The sequence below is a fragment of the Sapajus apella genome, unplaced genomic scaffold (genome assembly GCF_009761245.1).
Source record: "Sapajus apella isolate SASKATOON/1434 unplaced genomic scaffold, GSC_monkey_1.0 scaffold38, whole genome shotgun sequence".
In the NCBI taxonomy this organism is placed as follows: domain Eukaryota; kingdom Metazoa; phylum Chordata; class Mammalia; order Primates; family Cebidae; genus Sapajus; species Sapajus apella.
Window position 1 is genome coordinate 645,014 of NW_022436978.1, and position 15,959 is coordinate 660,972.

The 15,959-nt window shown below is 40.0% G+C and overlaps 1 protein-coding gene across 2 annotated transcripts in view; it reads left to right on the forward strand.

Moving 5' to 3' along the window:
* Positions 1 to 15,959, forward strand: part of SMARCC1 (SWI/SNF related, matrix associated, actin dependent regulator of chromatin subfamily c member 1) — a 215,906-nt gene that overhangs the window by 107,817 nt on the left and 92,130 nt on the right. For both annotated transcript variants that reach the window (XR_004275039.1, XM_032297943.1), the window contains exons 14-17: positions 2,896 to 3,017; positions 11,712 to 11,783; positions 14,215 to 14,328; positions 15,411 to 15,564. Coding sequence is in view for 1 of the 2 variants with exons in the window: in XM_032297943.1 (XP_032153834.1) it covers positions 2,896 to 3,017; positions 11,712 to 11,783; positions 14,215 to 14,328; positions 15,411 to 15,564 (462 nt within the window). In the remaining variant the exon portion in view is untranslated. The remainder of the gene's footprint in view (positions 1 to 2,895; positions 3,018 to 11,711; positions 11,784 to 14,214; positions 14,329 to 15,410; positions 15,565 to 15,959) is intronic.

Genomic DNA, 15,959 nt, shown 5'->3' on the forward strand with positions numbered 1-15,959 from the left:
TTTTTTTTTGAGACGGAGTTTCGCTCTTGTTACCCAGGCTGGAGTGCCATGGTGCGATCTCAGCTCACCGCAACCTCCGCCTCCCGAGTTCAGGCAATTCTCCTGCCTCAGCCTCCTGAGTAGCTGGGATTACAGGCACGTGCGACCATGCCCAGCTAATTTTTTGTAGTTTTAGTGGAGACGGGGTTTCACCACGTTGACCAGGATGGTCTCGATCTCTTGACCTCGTGATCCACCCGCCTCGGCCTCCCAAAGTGCTGGGATTACAGGCGTGAGCCACCGCGCCCGGCCACGAAGCTAATTTTTTTAGTTTTTATAGAGATGGAGTTTTTCCATGTTGCCCAGGCTGGTTGCGAACTTCTGGGCTCAAGTGATCTGCCTGCCTCGGCCTCCCAAAGTGATGGGATTACAGGTGTCAACCACTGCGCTTGGCAAAATATTTGCCTCTATTGGACCCCAAGATTTTACTTAGAGGGAATTTTCATTTTCTCTGCTAGTGTCCCTTACGTGCTATAATTTCTAGTTAATTTCTAGTTTCATACTCTCCTGGTTGCAAGGTAATGTTCAGAACCGACCACAGTGTTTCAGATGTTATCTGACAGTGCAGATGAGCAGGGGCCATGTGTTGTCTTGATTCTTTTCATTACCATTTCTATTGGTTCAGCCTTAACAGCCAGTGTAGATTTTGAATTATACTTTGACCTCTCTTGAGCCTTATTGAGAGCTACTTCCTGCTTTATCAATTCTGCTATAGAGGTACCTCAGTCATTGTGCTGTTGGAACGTTAGATTTGAGGGAGGATTTAATTTTTTTTTTACTTTTATCCAACATGGTTGGGAACCATGTTGTGTTTTTTTTTTTGAGACGGAGTTTCGCTCTTGTTAACCAGGCTGGAGTGCAATGGCGCGATCTCGGCTCACCGCAACCTCCGCCTCCTGGGTTCAGGCAATTCTCCTGCCTCAGCCTCCTGAGTAACTGGGATTACAGGCACGCGCCACCATGCCCAGCTAATTTTTTGTATTTTTAGTAGAGACGGGGTTTCACCGTGTTGACCAGGATGGTCTCAATCTCTTGACCTCGTAATTCACCCGCCTCGGCCTCCCAAAGTGCTGGGATTACAGGCTTGAGCCACCGCGCCCGGCCCCCTTTTTTTTTTTTTTTTTTTTTTAAGAGACAGGGTTCCACCATGTTGCCAAGTTGGTCTTGAACTGCTGACCTCAGGTAATCCACCCGACTCAGCCTCCCAAAGTGCTGGGATTACAAGCGTGAGCCACCACGCCCGGCCTCTAGGATTTAACTTTTAAAAAATAAATGGCGTCTTATTTTACTCAGTCTATCATGTTTGACTGTGTGATTAACTCCTAATCATGAAATAATTTCCTTAATTTGCCGAATACAGATTTTTTTTCATTGAAGCAAATAAATTCCCTAAGATGATCCTTATTGTTGTATACATTCAAGGATGAACATATGCATGACAGGATTTTCAGAAAAGTATTTCAACCAAATATTTTCTTACGAGTCTTCACCTGTATTGTTTTTATGATTAAAAAAAATCAAAGTTAATTAGCCAAAGAGCCACTTATTAATGAACATTACCTGTGCCAAAAGATGTCTTTATTTAGAGTAAATGGATACTGGCCCATATAACCTCAGCATTTTGGAAAGCTGAGATGGGAGGATTGCTCTAGTCTTTTTAAATAAAAAGTGCTGAGTGCAGTGGCTAATGCCTGTAATCCTAGTTCTTTGAGAGGCCGTGGTGGAGAGTCAGTTTTAGCCAGGTGTTCAAAATCAGCCTGCACAACACAGGGAGACCCACCCTACAGCTACAAAAACTTAAAAAATTAGCTCAGTGTGGTGACACCTGCCTGTGGTCCCACCTAAAAAGGCAAGTCAAATTCCTTCTTTTTAATGCCAAGAATAAGAGGAATTCAGTCTTTTTTTTTTTTTTTTTTTGAGACGGAGTTGTTTCGCTCTTGTTACCCAGGCTGGAGTGCAATGGCGCGATCTCGGCTCACCGCAACCTCCGCCTCCTGGGTTCAGGCAATTCTCCTGCCTCAGCCTCCTGAGTAGCTGGGATTACAGGCACGCGCCACCATGCCCAGCTGATGTTTTGTAGTTTTAGTAGAGACGGGGTTTCACCATGTTGACCAGGACGGTCTCGATCTCTTGACCTCGTGATCCACCCGCCTCGGCCTCCCAAAGTGCTGGGATTACAGGCGTGAGCCACCGTGCCCGGCCTGGAACAGACTTTCTTAATCAACTTGCTAATTAATCTTGTTATGAGAGATCTACCTTCTCTGCATTGATTCCCTCATCATCGTAAATGAGCAACAAAACCTTCTCTCAGCTGGCTGTCTTGTACCTTAAATACTGCGAAAGGTTGTTTTTATTTGAAAATTGTTGTTCTGATATCTGAAATTTAATCAGGGAGCTTCATTTTACTTTATTTATTTATTTTAGGATAGGTGAATTTCTTTTTCTTTTTCTTTCTTTCTTTTTTTTTTTTTTTTTTTTTTTGAGAGTGTGTCTCACTCTGTCACCCAGGCTGGAGTGCAGTGGTGCAATCTCGGCTCACTGTAACCTCTGCCTCCCGGGTTCAAGCGATTCTCTTGCCTCAGCCTCCTGAGTAGCTGGGACTACAGGTGCGTGCCACCATGCCCAGCTAATTTTTGTATTTTTAGTAGAGACAGGGTTGCAACATCTTGGCTAGGCTGGTGTTGAACTCCTGACCTTGTGATCTACCCACCTCGGCCTCCCAAAGTTCTGGGATTATAGGCGTGAGCCACCATGCCTGGCCAGCTTCATTTTATTTAACCTAACAACTAAAGTGTGAGAGATCCTATGTATATATTTCTGTAGTTCTTTCTTTGAACTTTGTCTTCTTTTCTGTAGGAAGATGAAGATCCTGCCAAAGGTGACCAGAGTCGGTCGGTTGACCCTGGTGAAGATAATGTGACAGAGCAGACCAATCACATTATTATTCCTAGTTATGCATCATGGTTTGATTATAACTGGTGAGTAGACCACTTCCATCTGTGAGCATGGTACTGAGCAGTACAAGAACTTTCCTTGAAATCAGGTTGTGCCTTTCTGCCCATGTTCCTCATCAGAAATTACTCTCACCTTGGATGAAGGGAGATGGAAAGTGATTTTTATCTTTGGAATGTGTTTTTTTAAGAAATCAATTTAGGTATTAAAACTAAATTTTGTTGTAATTTAGGTTTGTAAAATTTAGGTTTGTAAGCTTGAGCCTAACTTGTTTAGAATCGCTTGAATATTATTGTAAAATGTTTTAAGTTATTATAAAACGTTTTTAAAGCCTAGTTTAAAAACATTAACTGAAAAGTGCCAGAAGTAAACAGTTCGTAAGTTTTAAATTGTGTGCTGTTCTGAGTAGTGGAATGAAATCCTGCATTGTCCTGCTAGGGACATGAATCATCCATTTTTTTCAGCATAGACACACTGTACATGCTACCCACCTGTTAGTCATTTAGTATTCGTATCAGTTATTAGATCAGTTCTCAAGGGATTGCAGTGCTTCTATTTAAGGAACCCCCATTTTAGTTAATAATGGTTTAAATGCGTTAAAATAGTGATGGTGATAGTTCAGATATGCTAAAGTGAGTCTGTGAAGTGCTTCCTTTAAGTGAAAAGGTGATAGTTGCCGACTTAAAAAAAAAATGTGTTGAGCTAAGATCTGTGATAAGAACAAATCTTCTGTTCGTGAATTTGTATATAATAAATTGTTATAATTGTTCTTTTTTATTATTAGTTTTTGTTAATTTCTTCCTGTGCCTAATTTATAAATTAAACCTTATGATAGGGGTGTGTGTGTGTGTGTGTGTGTGTGTGTGTGTGTGTGTGTGTGTGTATGTCTATGTAGGAAAGAACCTTCGCGTATATGGAGCTTAGGCACTGTCCACAGTTTCAGGCATCCATTGGGAGTCTTGGAATATAAACTCTACAGACACGAGGGGACTACTGTATATAAAGAAAAAAGTCGCTTGGCTTGGTGGCAAACACACGTAATCCCACTCCTCGGAGGCCGAGGTGGGCAGATCACCCGAGGGCAGGAGTTCGAGAGTAGCCTGGCCAAAATGACAAAACCCCGTCTTTACTAAAATTACAGAAAAATTAGCTGTGCATGGTGGCATGCGCCTATAATCCCAGCTACTCGGGAGGCTGAGGCTTGAACTCGAGAGGCAGAGGTTGCAGTGAGCCGAGATCTAGCCTTTATACTCTAGCCTGGGCAACAAGAGCAAGAATCTGTCTCCTAAATAAATAAATAAATAAATAACAATAGTAATAATTCTCACTACCCTATAATAGCTTTTTAAATTTAAATTTAAATTTTTTTTTGAGACAGAGTGTTACTCTGTTGCCAGGCTGGAGTGCAGCGGCATAGATCTTGGCTCCCTGCAACCTCCGCCTCCCGGGTTTACGTGATTCTCCTGCCTCAGCCTCCTGAGTAGTTGGGACTGCAGGCGTGTGCCACCATGCCCAGCTAATTTTCGTATTTTTAGTAGAGACGGGGTTTTACCATGTTGGCCAGAATGCTGTCAGTCTCTTGCCTTGTGATCCACCCTCCTCGGCCTCTCAGGGTGCTGAGATTACACGAGTGAGCTACCATACCTGGCTTAGCTTTATTTTAATAGGAAACATTTTAACATTAGGAGGCTTTCAAATATAAATACTGGCATGTAAAACAGTTTAAAAATAAACAGACCTCCTTAGCATTCATATTCTCTTTCTCTCTTTTTCTTTCTTTCTCTCTCTCTTTCTTTCTTTCTTTCTTTCTTTCCTTCTTTCTTTTCTTTCTTTCTTTCTTCTTTCTCTCTCTCTCTCTTTCTTTCTTTCTTTCTTTCTTTCTTTCTTTCTTTCTTTCTTTCTTTCTTTTTGTTTTTCTTTCCTTTTCTTTCCTTCTTTCTTTCTTTTCTCTTTCTTTCTTTGTTTCTTTCCCTCCTTCCTTCCCTTCCTTCCCCTCCCCTCCCCTCCCCTCCCCTCCCTCTTTCCTTTTCTTTTTCTTTTTCTTTTTTTCTTCCTGGCGGGGGACACAGTTTCGCTCTTGTTGCCTAGGCTAGAGTGCAATGGCATGATCTCTGCTCACCACAACCTCTACCTCCCGGTTTAAGTGTTTATCCTTCTTCAGCCTCTCGAGTAGTTGGGATTGCAGGTGTGCACCACCACACCTGACTAATTTTGTATTTTTAGTAGAGAAGGGGTCTCACCATGTTGGTCTGGTTGGTCTCAAATTCCTGACCTCAGGTGATCCGCCTACTTCCTAAAGTGCTAGGATTACAGACGTGAGCTACCATGCCCAGCTCTCTGTGTGATTTTTTTTTTTTTTTATAGGAAGCACTGTGGCATGCTTGGAGCATAGTTGGATGTAACAGGAGTACCAACTGCCTTTTTTGTTAATTACATATGAGGTGTGGCTGTTTCATATTAGGCTGATTTTTGTTTGTTTGTCGGTTTTGTTTTTGAGACAGGGTCTCACTCTGTTGCCCAGGCTGGAGTGCATTTGACATGTCTTATTTTTGTCTGACATCATGCTATGACTCAAATATTGAGACTTCTCTGCGTACATTTAAAATCGAGTAAATGCTATTTCAAAATGTTTTAGTAAATATAATGTGGAGCAGAGTAAATATTTATCTATTTGAACATCAGTCTTCATTACATTTGTTACTATCTTTAATTATTTTTAAACATTTTTAATTATTAAAAAATTTTTTGTGTGTCCTAATCATTTGCAATTATGTGTTTATTTTTTTATTTTTTATTTTTTTAAGATACTAGACCCATGGGGAAATTGATGGGTGAAGCAGGCCAATTTATTAGACCTTGAAACTTGGATTTCACAGGCCTAGAAATTACAGCTTGTTTGGTAATGGGGACTTGAAATCTTAAGATGAAAGTTAATAGGGAGATGGGGCTAGCATTCACGCAACCAGCACTCAGAGTTTACGGGGAGTAGAAAATCCATTTAAATCAGAGAAAGCCATCTTCCAGGAGACACATGGTTTGAGAGTAATTAGGCAGAGAAGAAATGGACCCCAAGTGGCTGTAGGCAACCCAGAGGCTGTTCTCCACTCCTGTTTTCCAGCCCATCCGCTGTGTACCTTTCACAGGCTCAGCCTTCTATGGGGTGTCTGAGGTTGCCAAGTGAAGCCTTTCAATAGTTCTTCTCCTCTAACTTTTTAAAAATTGAACTAGTTTGAGTATCTTGTAATAAAATGATTCCTGTTATAATAGCATTTTGAAAAGTATTTTTATTCTTAGCTTCAGTCAGGCTGGGATAGGATCCCTGTCTAGGCAAATGAGATCCTGGCTTTCTCCTACTAGGATACTAGGCTAGGAAGCTGTCCTGCTTCCACCAGGAGATTTGATGAGGCAACCCTAGGCCTGAAGCTCCCTAGGTTATCCACGCCTTTCTTGTCACTGTGCTGTGTCTAATGACACCTGTGCCTACACTCCTTACTCCTGTCCATTCATTCTTGCAGATTCAACTCACTCCCCTCCCCTGGATGCCCTCCTGTTCCCCTGTCACCCTGTACTGTCTGCTCTCATGCCACAGGTCTACTGCATTGCCATTGGCTCTTTCCTCATTCCTTTTTTTTTTTTTTTTTTCAGGGGTTGTGTGAACTCTTGTAGCTAGAATTTCAGAGGCCGACAGAGGGAATGTGGTGTCCCTGGGTTTCTTCACTCACACCTTCCTTGGGTCCATTCTGGTCCCAAGGTTCCTAGCAATACTGAATCAGCAGTGTGGCTTCCTACGTCTTCAATCATGGTGTCTGTCATGGCCTATATATTAAATTTCAGTGTTTTCTCTCAAAAGATCTATTCAAAGTGTGAAGATTTACTCTATATTTTGGTTTCTCTCTATGGAAGAGGTGCATCCCAGATGCATCTATTTGACTATCTTTACTCCCTCTCCTCCTTTTTCATTTATTATTCTATTTGGATATTGCCTCTTTTTTAACTAAACATTTGTTGATTTTATCTTCTCAAAAACTAACTCAGTTTTGTTGATCTTTTGTTCTGTCTTTCTACTCTTTATTTCATTTATTTGTGCTCTAATCGCTATTATTTCCTTCCTTCTTCTAATTTTGGGCTTACTTTGTTCTTTTCTAGTTCCATGAGGTACAGTATTAAGTTGTTTATTTAAGATCATTCTTTATTCATTTTTTTTTTTAAAGGAAGAGAAAGAATAAAAAAGAAAAAAGAATGAAGGAGAGGAAGAAAGAGGAAGAGGGAGAGAGAACAGGGGTGTTGCTTTATTGCTCGGGCTAGAATGAAGTCTAAAAATGGGTATGCCTGTAATTGTGTTTAATAATAAAGACATGAAAAAAAAAATGAGGGAAGAAAATAACTAACAAGCAGCCAACCAATATTTCATTTAAACCTGTAAATAGGTGTGATGTGTTACTGATAAGAGTGTATATTTTGTGTATTTAAAGTGGAGAGTTCTATAAATGTTAATTAAGTCTACTTGTTCTGGATCTGAGTTCAAGTCCTGGATATCAATTATTAACTTTTTGTCTCATTGATCTGTCTAATATTGATGTTGAAGTCTCCCACTATTATTGTGTGGGAGTCTAAGTCTCTTTATAAGTCTTATATATCTGGGTATTCCTGTATTGGGTGTGTATATATTTAGGATCTTTAGCTCTTCTTGTTACATGGATCCTTTTATCATTATGTAATATCCTTCTTTGCTTCTTTTGATCTTTGTTGCTTTAAAGTCTATTTTATCAGCGAAAATTGCAACTCCTGCTTTCTATTTATTTATTATTTTTGCTCTCCACTTGGTTGGTAAATTTTTCTCCATCCCTTTGTTTTGAGTCTTTGTGTATCCTTGAATGTGAGATGGGTCTGATGTAGCATACCAATGGGTCTTGGCTTTTTTTGCCTGTCTCTGTCTTTGGATTGGGGGATTTAGTCGATTTAAATTTAGAATTAATAATAATATATGTGAGTTGGATATTGCCATTTAATGTTAGCTGGCTGTTTTGCCCATTAGTTGATGTAAGTTCTTAAATTATGTTGATGTTCTTTATTTTTTGGTATTTTTTAGAAAGGCTGATACTGGTTGTTCCTTTCTATGTGTAGTGGTTCTTTCAGAAGCTCTTGTAAAGCAGGCCTGGTGGTGATGAAATCTCTGAGTGCTTGCCTGTTCACAAAAGATTTTATTTTTCCTTCAATTATGAAGCTTAGTTTGGCTGGATGTAAAATTCCGGGTTGAAAGCTCTTTTCTTAAGGATGTTGAATATTGGCCCCCACTCTCTTCTTGCTTGTAGGGTTTTTGCTGAGAGATCTGCTGTGAGTCTGATAGGCTTCCCTTTATGGGTAACCCGACCTTTCTCTCTGGCTGCCCTCAGTATTTTCTTTCATTTCAACCCTGGTGAATCTGGCGATTATGTGCCTTGATGTTGGTCTTCTTGAGGAATATCTTTGTGGTGTTCTCTGTATTACAGGGAGTTGAATATTGTCCTGCCTTGCTAGGTTGGGAAAGTTTTCCTGAATAATATCCTGAAGCGTATTTTCCAGCTTGGATTGATTCTCTTTGTCATTCAGGTACACCTATCAAACGTAGATTAGGTCTTTTCACATAGTCCCATATTTCTTGGAGACTTTGCTCGTTCCTTTTTATCCTTTTTTCTCTAATCTTGTCTTCACGTTTTATTTCATTAAGTTGGTCTTCGACCTCTGATATTTTTTCTTCTGCTTGATAAATTCGGCTGTTAAAACTTATGCATACTTCGCAAAGTTCTCGTGTTGTGTTTTTCAGCTCCATTAATTCACTTATATTCCTCTCTAAATTGTGTATTATTGTTAACATTTCGTCAAACCTTTTTTCAGAGTTCTTAGTTTCTTTGCATTGGGTTAGAACAAGTTCTTTTAATTCCCAGAAGTTTCTTATCATCCACTTTTTAAAACCTGCTTTTGTTAATGGAACACAGTCTTTCTCCATCAGGTATTGTTCCGTTGCTGATGAGGAACTGTGATCCCCTGTAGAGGGAGAGGTGTTCTGATTTTGGGTATTCTCAGCCTTTTTAGGCTGGTTTCTTCCCTTCATTATAGATTTATCTATCTGTGGTCTTTATAATTACCGTCTTTATAGTTGGGTTTCTGAATGGACGTCCAACTTGTTGATTCCTGGCGCTCAAATCTGAGCAACCCACTGCGCCGGCCAAAACAGCGGCGTTAAGATTGATGTCGCTTTTCTGACTCTGCACCAAGAACTGCCGCACCAAGGCAGCGGCAAAACCACCTCGCCAGCCACAAGAGTCGCGCTGGCGACCCATGGGGCTCCTCCGCTGGGAATCACCTGGTGCGTGAGCAGCAAAAATTGATCTGAGAGGGTGGTGTCCTCTTGTTCTCTGTGCTTTCAGTGGGAGCTACAATCCCGAGCTGCTAGTGATCAGCCATCTTCGCAATTATGTGTTTAACATTCAGAATTTTTAGACTCAATTTTTTGCTTTTGCCTCACAATAAAATGATGTTTATTTCATTTTATTTTATTTTATTTTTTATTTGAGATGGAGTCCTACTCTGTCGCCTAGCTGGAGTGCAGTGGAACGATACTGGCTCACTGCAACCTCTAACTCCTGAGTTCCAGCAATTCTTTGCCTCCTCCCGAGTAGCTGGGGATTACAGGTGCCTGCCACCATGCCCAGCAACTTTTGTGTTTTTAGTAGAGATGAGGTTTCACCATATTGGCCAGATTGGTCTCAAATCCCTGATGTCAAGTGATCTGCCTGCCTTGGCCTCCCAAAGTGCTGGGATTACAGGCATGAGCCATCATGCTTGGCTTGTTTATAAATTTGTAATGTAGCCTTTTTTCAACTGATACCAATTTTTATTTCATAAACAATTATCAATATATGATGTACTAAAGAGTAAATTACTTTTAAAAAACATATTCTATCTTTAGATATTTTATGCACTTTTAGTTATTCCAAAATAGTGAGATGTTCTGTTAAAATTGAGAAACTTTAACACTTATTAGTAGAATGACCTAAGAGGACACACATGAAAAACTAACATTCTTTTTCTCTAAAATTAGCAGAAAGGGGCTGGTGCTGTGGCTCTGATTTGTAATCACAGCACTTTGGGAGGCTGAGGCTTGCGGATTGCTTGAGCCCAGGAGTACAAAACCAGCCTGAGCAACATAGTTATACCTTGTCTCTACAAAAAAAAAATTTTAATGAACCACGTATGATGGCACCTGCCTGTCCCAGCTCTCCTGGAGGCTGAGGCAGAAAGATTGCTTGTGCTTAGAGTTCTAGGTTACAGTGAAGTAGCTATGATTTCGTCACTGCACTCCAGTCCGGGTGACAGGAGTTGAGACCCTGTCTCTTAAAAAAGAAAAAAATGGCCTGGGTGCAGTGGCTAATGCCTGTAATCCCAGCACTTTGGGAGGCCTAGGTGGGCAGATCACGAGACCAAGAGATTGAGACCAGCCTGACCAACACGGTGAAACCTCATCTCTACTAAAAATGCAAAAATTAGCTGGGCTTGGTGGCGTGTGCCTGAAGTCCCAGCTACTTGGGAGGCTGAGGCAGGAGAACTGCTTGAACCCGGGAGGGCAGAGGTTGCAGCGAGCTGAGATCACACCATTGCACTCCAGCCTGGTGACAGAGCGAGACTCTGTCTCAAAAAAAAAAAAAAAAAAAAAAAGTTTTTTTAAAAATTAAAAGTTAAATAAAATTAGAAAATAGAAAAGTCATTACAGTAACAACTGTAAGATTATCATTTACAGAAAGATTTTCATTTGCCTGATCATCTTTGCATGTCACAGTACATTCAATTAGAGAGCTAATGAAAGTATTAGTTATGAATACAGAATTTTTTTTTTAAGTGGGCTCTTCCTAACCTGTAACAAATTTTTTTTTATTTTATTTTTTTTTTTATTTTTTTTTTTTTGAGACGGAGTTTCATTCATGTTACCCAGGCTGGAGTGCAATGGCGCGATCTCGGCTCACCGCAACCTCCGCCTCCTGGGTTCAGGCAATTCTCCTGCCTCAGCCTCCTGAGTAGCTGGGATTACAGGCACGCACCACCATGCCCAGCTAATGTTCTTGTATTTTTAGTAGAGACGGGGTTTCACCATGTTGACCAGGATGGTCTCGATCTCTTGACCTCGTGATCCACCCGCCTCGGGCTCCCAAAGTGCTAGGATTACAGGCTTGAGCCACCGCGCCCGGCCTCAAATTTTTTAAAAATTAATTTATCACAGTGTTTCTGAGGGCTGGACAAAGGCTCATTTATGTTAACAGCCTGAGAAGCTGAGACTTGCAAATTCATTGTCTCTACACTGGTCATTTGTTTCATCAGTTTTGTTCCATGCCATGCCAGCTACTTTTTTTGTGTAGCCAATTTTCAAAGAAGTCTTTATATCTTGTGGCTTTATATCTAGTCAATGTATTATGCCAAAAAATAATAAATATGTGGTTTTCAGTCTGTTGATAGCAGCTTTCTAGTTCGGTTGTAGAAATAGAAAAACTAAAGTATTGGGAGTGAGAAAGAGAAAGCGTTCTTAAAACTTTCTTGTATGCTGTTAATATATAGAAACTAGTGTAAGCCAATTAATTTTGGCAAGCAGTACTCAAGTTTTGGATTCATCACTTTTACTTAGAAAATTTTATGATTTTATTATTTTAAAAAGAAGACTCCTAAACTCCCTTTTTTTCCCTTCTTTTCAGTATTCATGTAATTGAACGGCGTGCTCTTCCTGAGTTCTTCAATGGAAAAAACAAATCCAAGACTCCAGAAATGTAAGGCCAGTGTTTTAGAAAACTTGTTTATTTGCCTGTGTGTTGTAGGTGCTCTTCAAGCATGCACCTGAGTTTCTTATTGCTGATTCTTTCAAGTTTGCAAATACTCCTTTCAACAGTGTTCATATCTCATTTGCATAGCATTCCATGGTACAAAGGAAATTTTATCTAGTTTTGTTTCTGTTGGGTGGTTTTGGTGTTTTTTTGAGACAGGGTCTTGTTTGTTGCCCAGGCTGGTATGCAGTGGCATGATCTTGGCTCATGGCAATGCCTCCCTCCTGGGCTCAAACGATCCTCCCACCCAGCCTCTTGAGTAGCATGGACTACAGATATATGTCATCACACCTGGCTGTTTTTTTTTTTTTTGGGGGGGGGGGGGTGGTGGAGATGAGGGTTTCTTTATGTTTCCTAGGCTGTTCTTTCTAAATCTTGAACTATATGCCCATCATCTCTTGGAGTTAAAGTTTGAATTCAGTAAACCAGGTTTTACTATAATGAATTAATACTTTCTTTTCTTTCTTCTTTTTTTTTTTTTTTTTTTTTTTATTTGAGATGGAGGCTTGCTCTGTTGCCTAGGCTGGAGTGCATTGGTGTGATCTCAGCTCACTGCAGCCTTTGCCTCTTGGGATTCAAACTATGCTCCTGCCTCAGCCTCCCAAGTAGCTGGGACTATAGGCATGCACCACCACACTCCTTTTTTTTTTTTTTTTTTTTTTTTTTTTTTTGTATTTTTAGTAGAGATGGGGTTTCACCATGTTTGCCAGGCTGGCCTTGAACTCCTGACCTTAAGAGATCCATTTGGCTTGGCCTCTCTAAGTGCTGGGATTACAGGCATGAGCTGTCATCCTCAGCCTGTCCTAACAACTTTCAGCTTGTGTGTGCATGTATGCTATGGATTCTTTCTATTCATCTAGGAGAAAAATAGAATCTTTATCTTATCTTCCTGTTGAACGACTGCTAATTAAAAGATTGCCAGATCTGATGATATAGCTGCATGTGAATTGAGCTTAATTGCATAATGCATTGTTGTGCTTTTGCTTTGGATATAGGAAAACTCTTTTTGGAAGGAAGAAGTTTGGTAGGAAGTACTTTTTGTTTTTCCCTGGTGATTTATCTGTATACACTTCTGGAACCCTTGTCCCTATATATAAGTGCTCACCTGTCAATACTGCAAATACACTCCCATGTACTTTGTTCACGATATTAATCTGTTTCTCTTTTCTTGTTTTTGAGACTGAGTCTTGCTTTTTCACCAGACTGGAGTGCAGTGGTGTGATCTCAGCTCACAGCAACCTCTGCCTCCCGGGTACAAGCAATTCCCCTGCCTCAGCCTCTCAAGTAGCTCGGACTACAGGCATGCGCCACCACTCCCGGCTCAATTTTTATATTTTAGTGCAGATGGGGTTTTACCGTGTTGGTCAGGATGGTCTCCATCTCCTGATGGTGTGGTCAGCCCGCCTTGGCCTCCCAAAGTGCTGGGATTACAGGCATGAGCCACTGCACCTGGCCCTTTTCTTTTTTTTGGAGAGAGTGTCATCCCGTAATGCAGCCTGGTGTGCAGTGGAGTGATCTCTTCTGCCTGTGTTTTGTTTTATTTATGTGCCAAGAACTGTTGCTGGGTCTCAAAGTCCTTAACACTCTGTTTTTAAGTACTATATTTTGTGAGAGAATTCCTTGGAATCTGCTATAACAGAATCTCAATTTCTCTCTCCATTTTTGTATGTTCTTTTCCGGATTTGGTCTCATGGGTTCTACTTACTGCCCAGCTGTGATCTCCCTTAAAGAACTTCCATAAGAAGTTATATAGCTGTTTTCAGAGCCAAATTCATGACATGTGTGGAATATAGAACTGATAGGCAGCAGAGATTGAGAGCATAGATTGAAGCACCACCACAGTGGCTGAGTTGAATTCTGGCTCAACCAGTTACCAACCCTGTGGTCTAGGGCAAATTCTCTAACAACTCAGTGTTTGTTTGCTCATCCATAAATGGGATGATAGCAAACCCTTCCTTTTAATATGAAGAGACTATGAGGACTAATTGAGTTGTTAGACATACATTGCTTATAGCAGTGTCCTCCACAGAGTAAAGTATAGATATGTGGTAGTGAGGGAGATAGCCTATGTAACCACGTGTTAATTTCGAATTCTGCAGTTAGCCACCCCCATGACCAAGTTTGAATTTATGTTACTTCACATTAATGTCATTAGATTACTTGTTGTTACATATTAGTAAACAGTTGTATTGCATATTCTGGGTTCTAAATTCACTTGTAACTTTACGCAATATAATATCACTGTTGTTTTTTGGGCTGTTGTCTTAATTTGTTACTGTATTTATTTTTATGAAATCTGAAGATTTTTGGCTTTCTGAGTAACATTGTTTCTAAAAGAATACATACCCACCTTATGAATTTTGCCATTGCTTTTTAGATACTTGGCATATCGAAATTTTATGATTGACACGTATCGCCTAAACCCCCAAGAGTACTTAACCAGTACTGCTTGTAGGAGGAACTTGACTGGAGATGTATGTGCTGTAATGAGGTAAAGCATTTGACTTAGAATTTCTGAGACATTTCACTGTAGGAATTTACTGATGCATTGCTGTCTAATGTTTGCGTGATTAAACTGGATATTTCAACTGGGTAAAATACCTAATTTTAGTTATCTCATTTAGGGGTTGATTATATTTTGTTTCTTTTTATTTCATTCAATTTAATTATTTTTATTTTATTATTTTAATTTAATGTTATCATGATGGGGTTTCACAGTGTTGCCAAGGCTGTTCTCAATCTCCTGGCCTCAAGCGATTCTCCTACCTTGGCCTCCACTGTGACTGCAGGTGTGGGCCCTGTATTCAGGATTAGGAGTTGAATATTTTAAATATTTAATTTAGGCTGGGCACGGTGGCTCATGCCTGTAATCCCAGCACTTTGAGAACCTGAGGTGTGTGGATCACCTGAGGTCAGGAGTTCAAGCCTGGCCAACATGGTGAAACCCCGTCTCTATTAAAAATAAAGAAATTAGCTGGGTGTGGTGGCACGTGACTATATCTCAGCTACTCAAGAGGCTGAGGTGGGAGAACCCAGGAGGCAGAGATTGCAGTGTCATCCAGCCTGGGTGACAGATCAACACTCTCTCAAAATAAATAAATAAATATTTAATTAAGTTTTTTAGATTTTACAGTTCATATTTTTAATTTTTTAGTCAAATCACAAAATAACCAGGGATGGAGTGGGTTCAGGTTGAGAGTGGATAAGCTCTGTGCCCTAGATCTGCCTAAAGACAAAAAAACAAAAATGTGGATTTTTTTGGTGTGTATATTTGGTCTATGTGTGACTTCTTTTATTAACATGGACCTAAATCTGTATTTGTGCTCTCATTTCTGTGGTTGAAATGATAAGACTTTGTAGTAGGTTTAGGTGGTGCTGTGTTATTAACTTTACTTGTGACTTAAGAAATTGTTCCTCATATAAGAAAATCTGTTAGGTCGTTTGTGGTGTTTCATAGCCTGCTGAGAATATTTACTTCTTTTATTGTTTCTGTTTTTTAATAACGATGATGATGATGATAAAGCACCTGAAGTTGATTCTCTAGATTTTAACTTTTCGAGCTTTTTTCTTTAGGGTCCATGCCTTTTTAGAGCAGTGGGGACTTGTTAATTACCAAGTTGACCCGGAAAGTAGACCCATGGCAATGGGACCACCTCCTACTCCTCATTTTAATGTATTAGCTGATACCCCCTCTGGGCTTGTGCCTCTGCATCTTCGATCACCTCAGGTAAATTAATGTTGACTTTTTTCTTCAGAACTGGGTAGTAACACATGACTATTTATAGCATATCTATTTAGGAATAATTATTGTATTGTAATGCTATTAATCGTGCTATTTCTTTTATGGTTGGTTGTGTGTGTGTTTTGGTGTACTGTAAATATTACAGTCCAAAAGAATATATGGTGTTTAAGTTAATGCTGTCCCACCAATCCCAAGACCCAATGCCTTACTCTATCAGATTCTTAATTTACTTTTATATACATAACTTCCTTTACCCTTCTGTCATCAAACAGACACTCACAAGTAAGCAGATGATGCAAAATCTTTTTTACCTTCCTCCAGTCTATGTTCTAAAAATGTGAAGCAAAGAAATCTTTATAACTTGTCCTAAATTTGTAAAG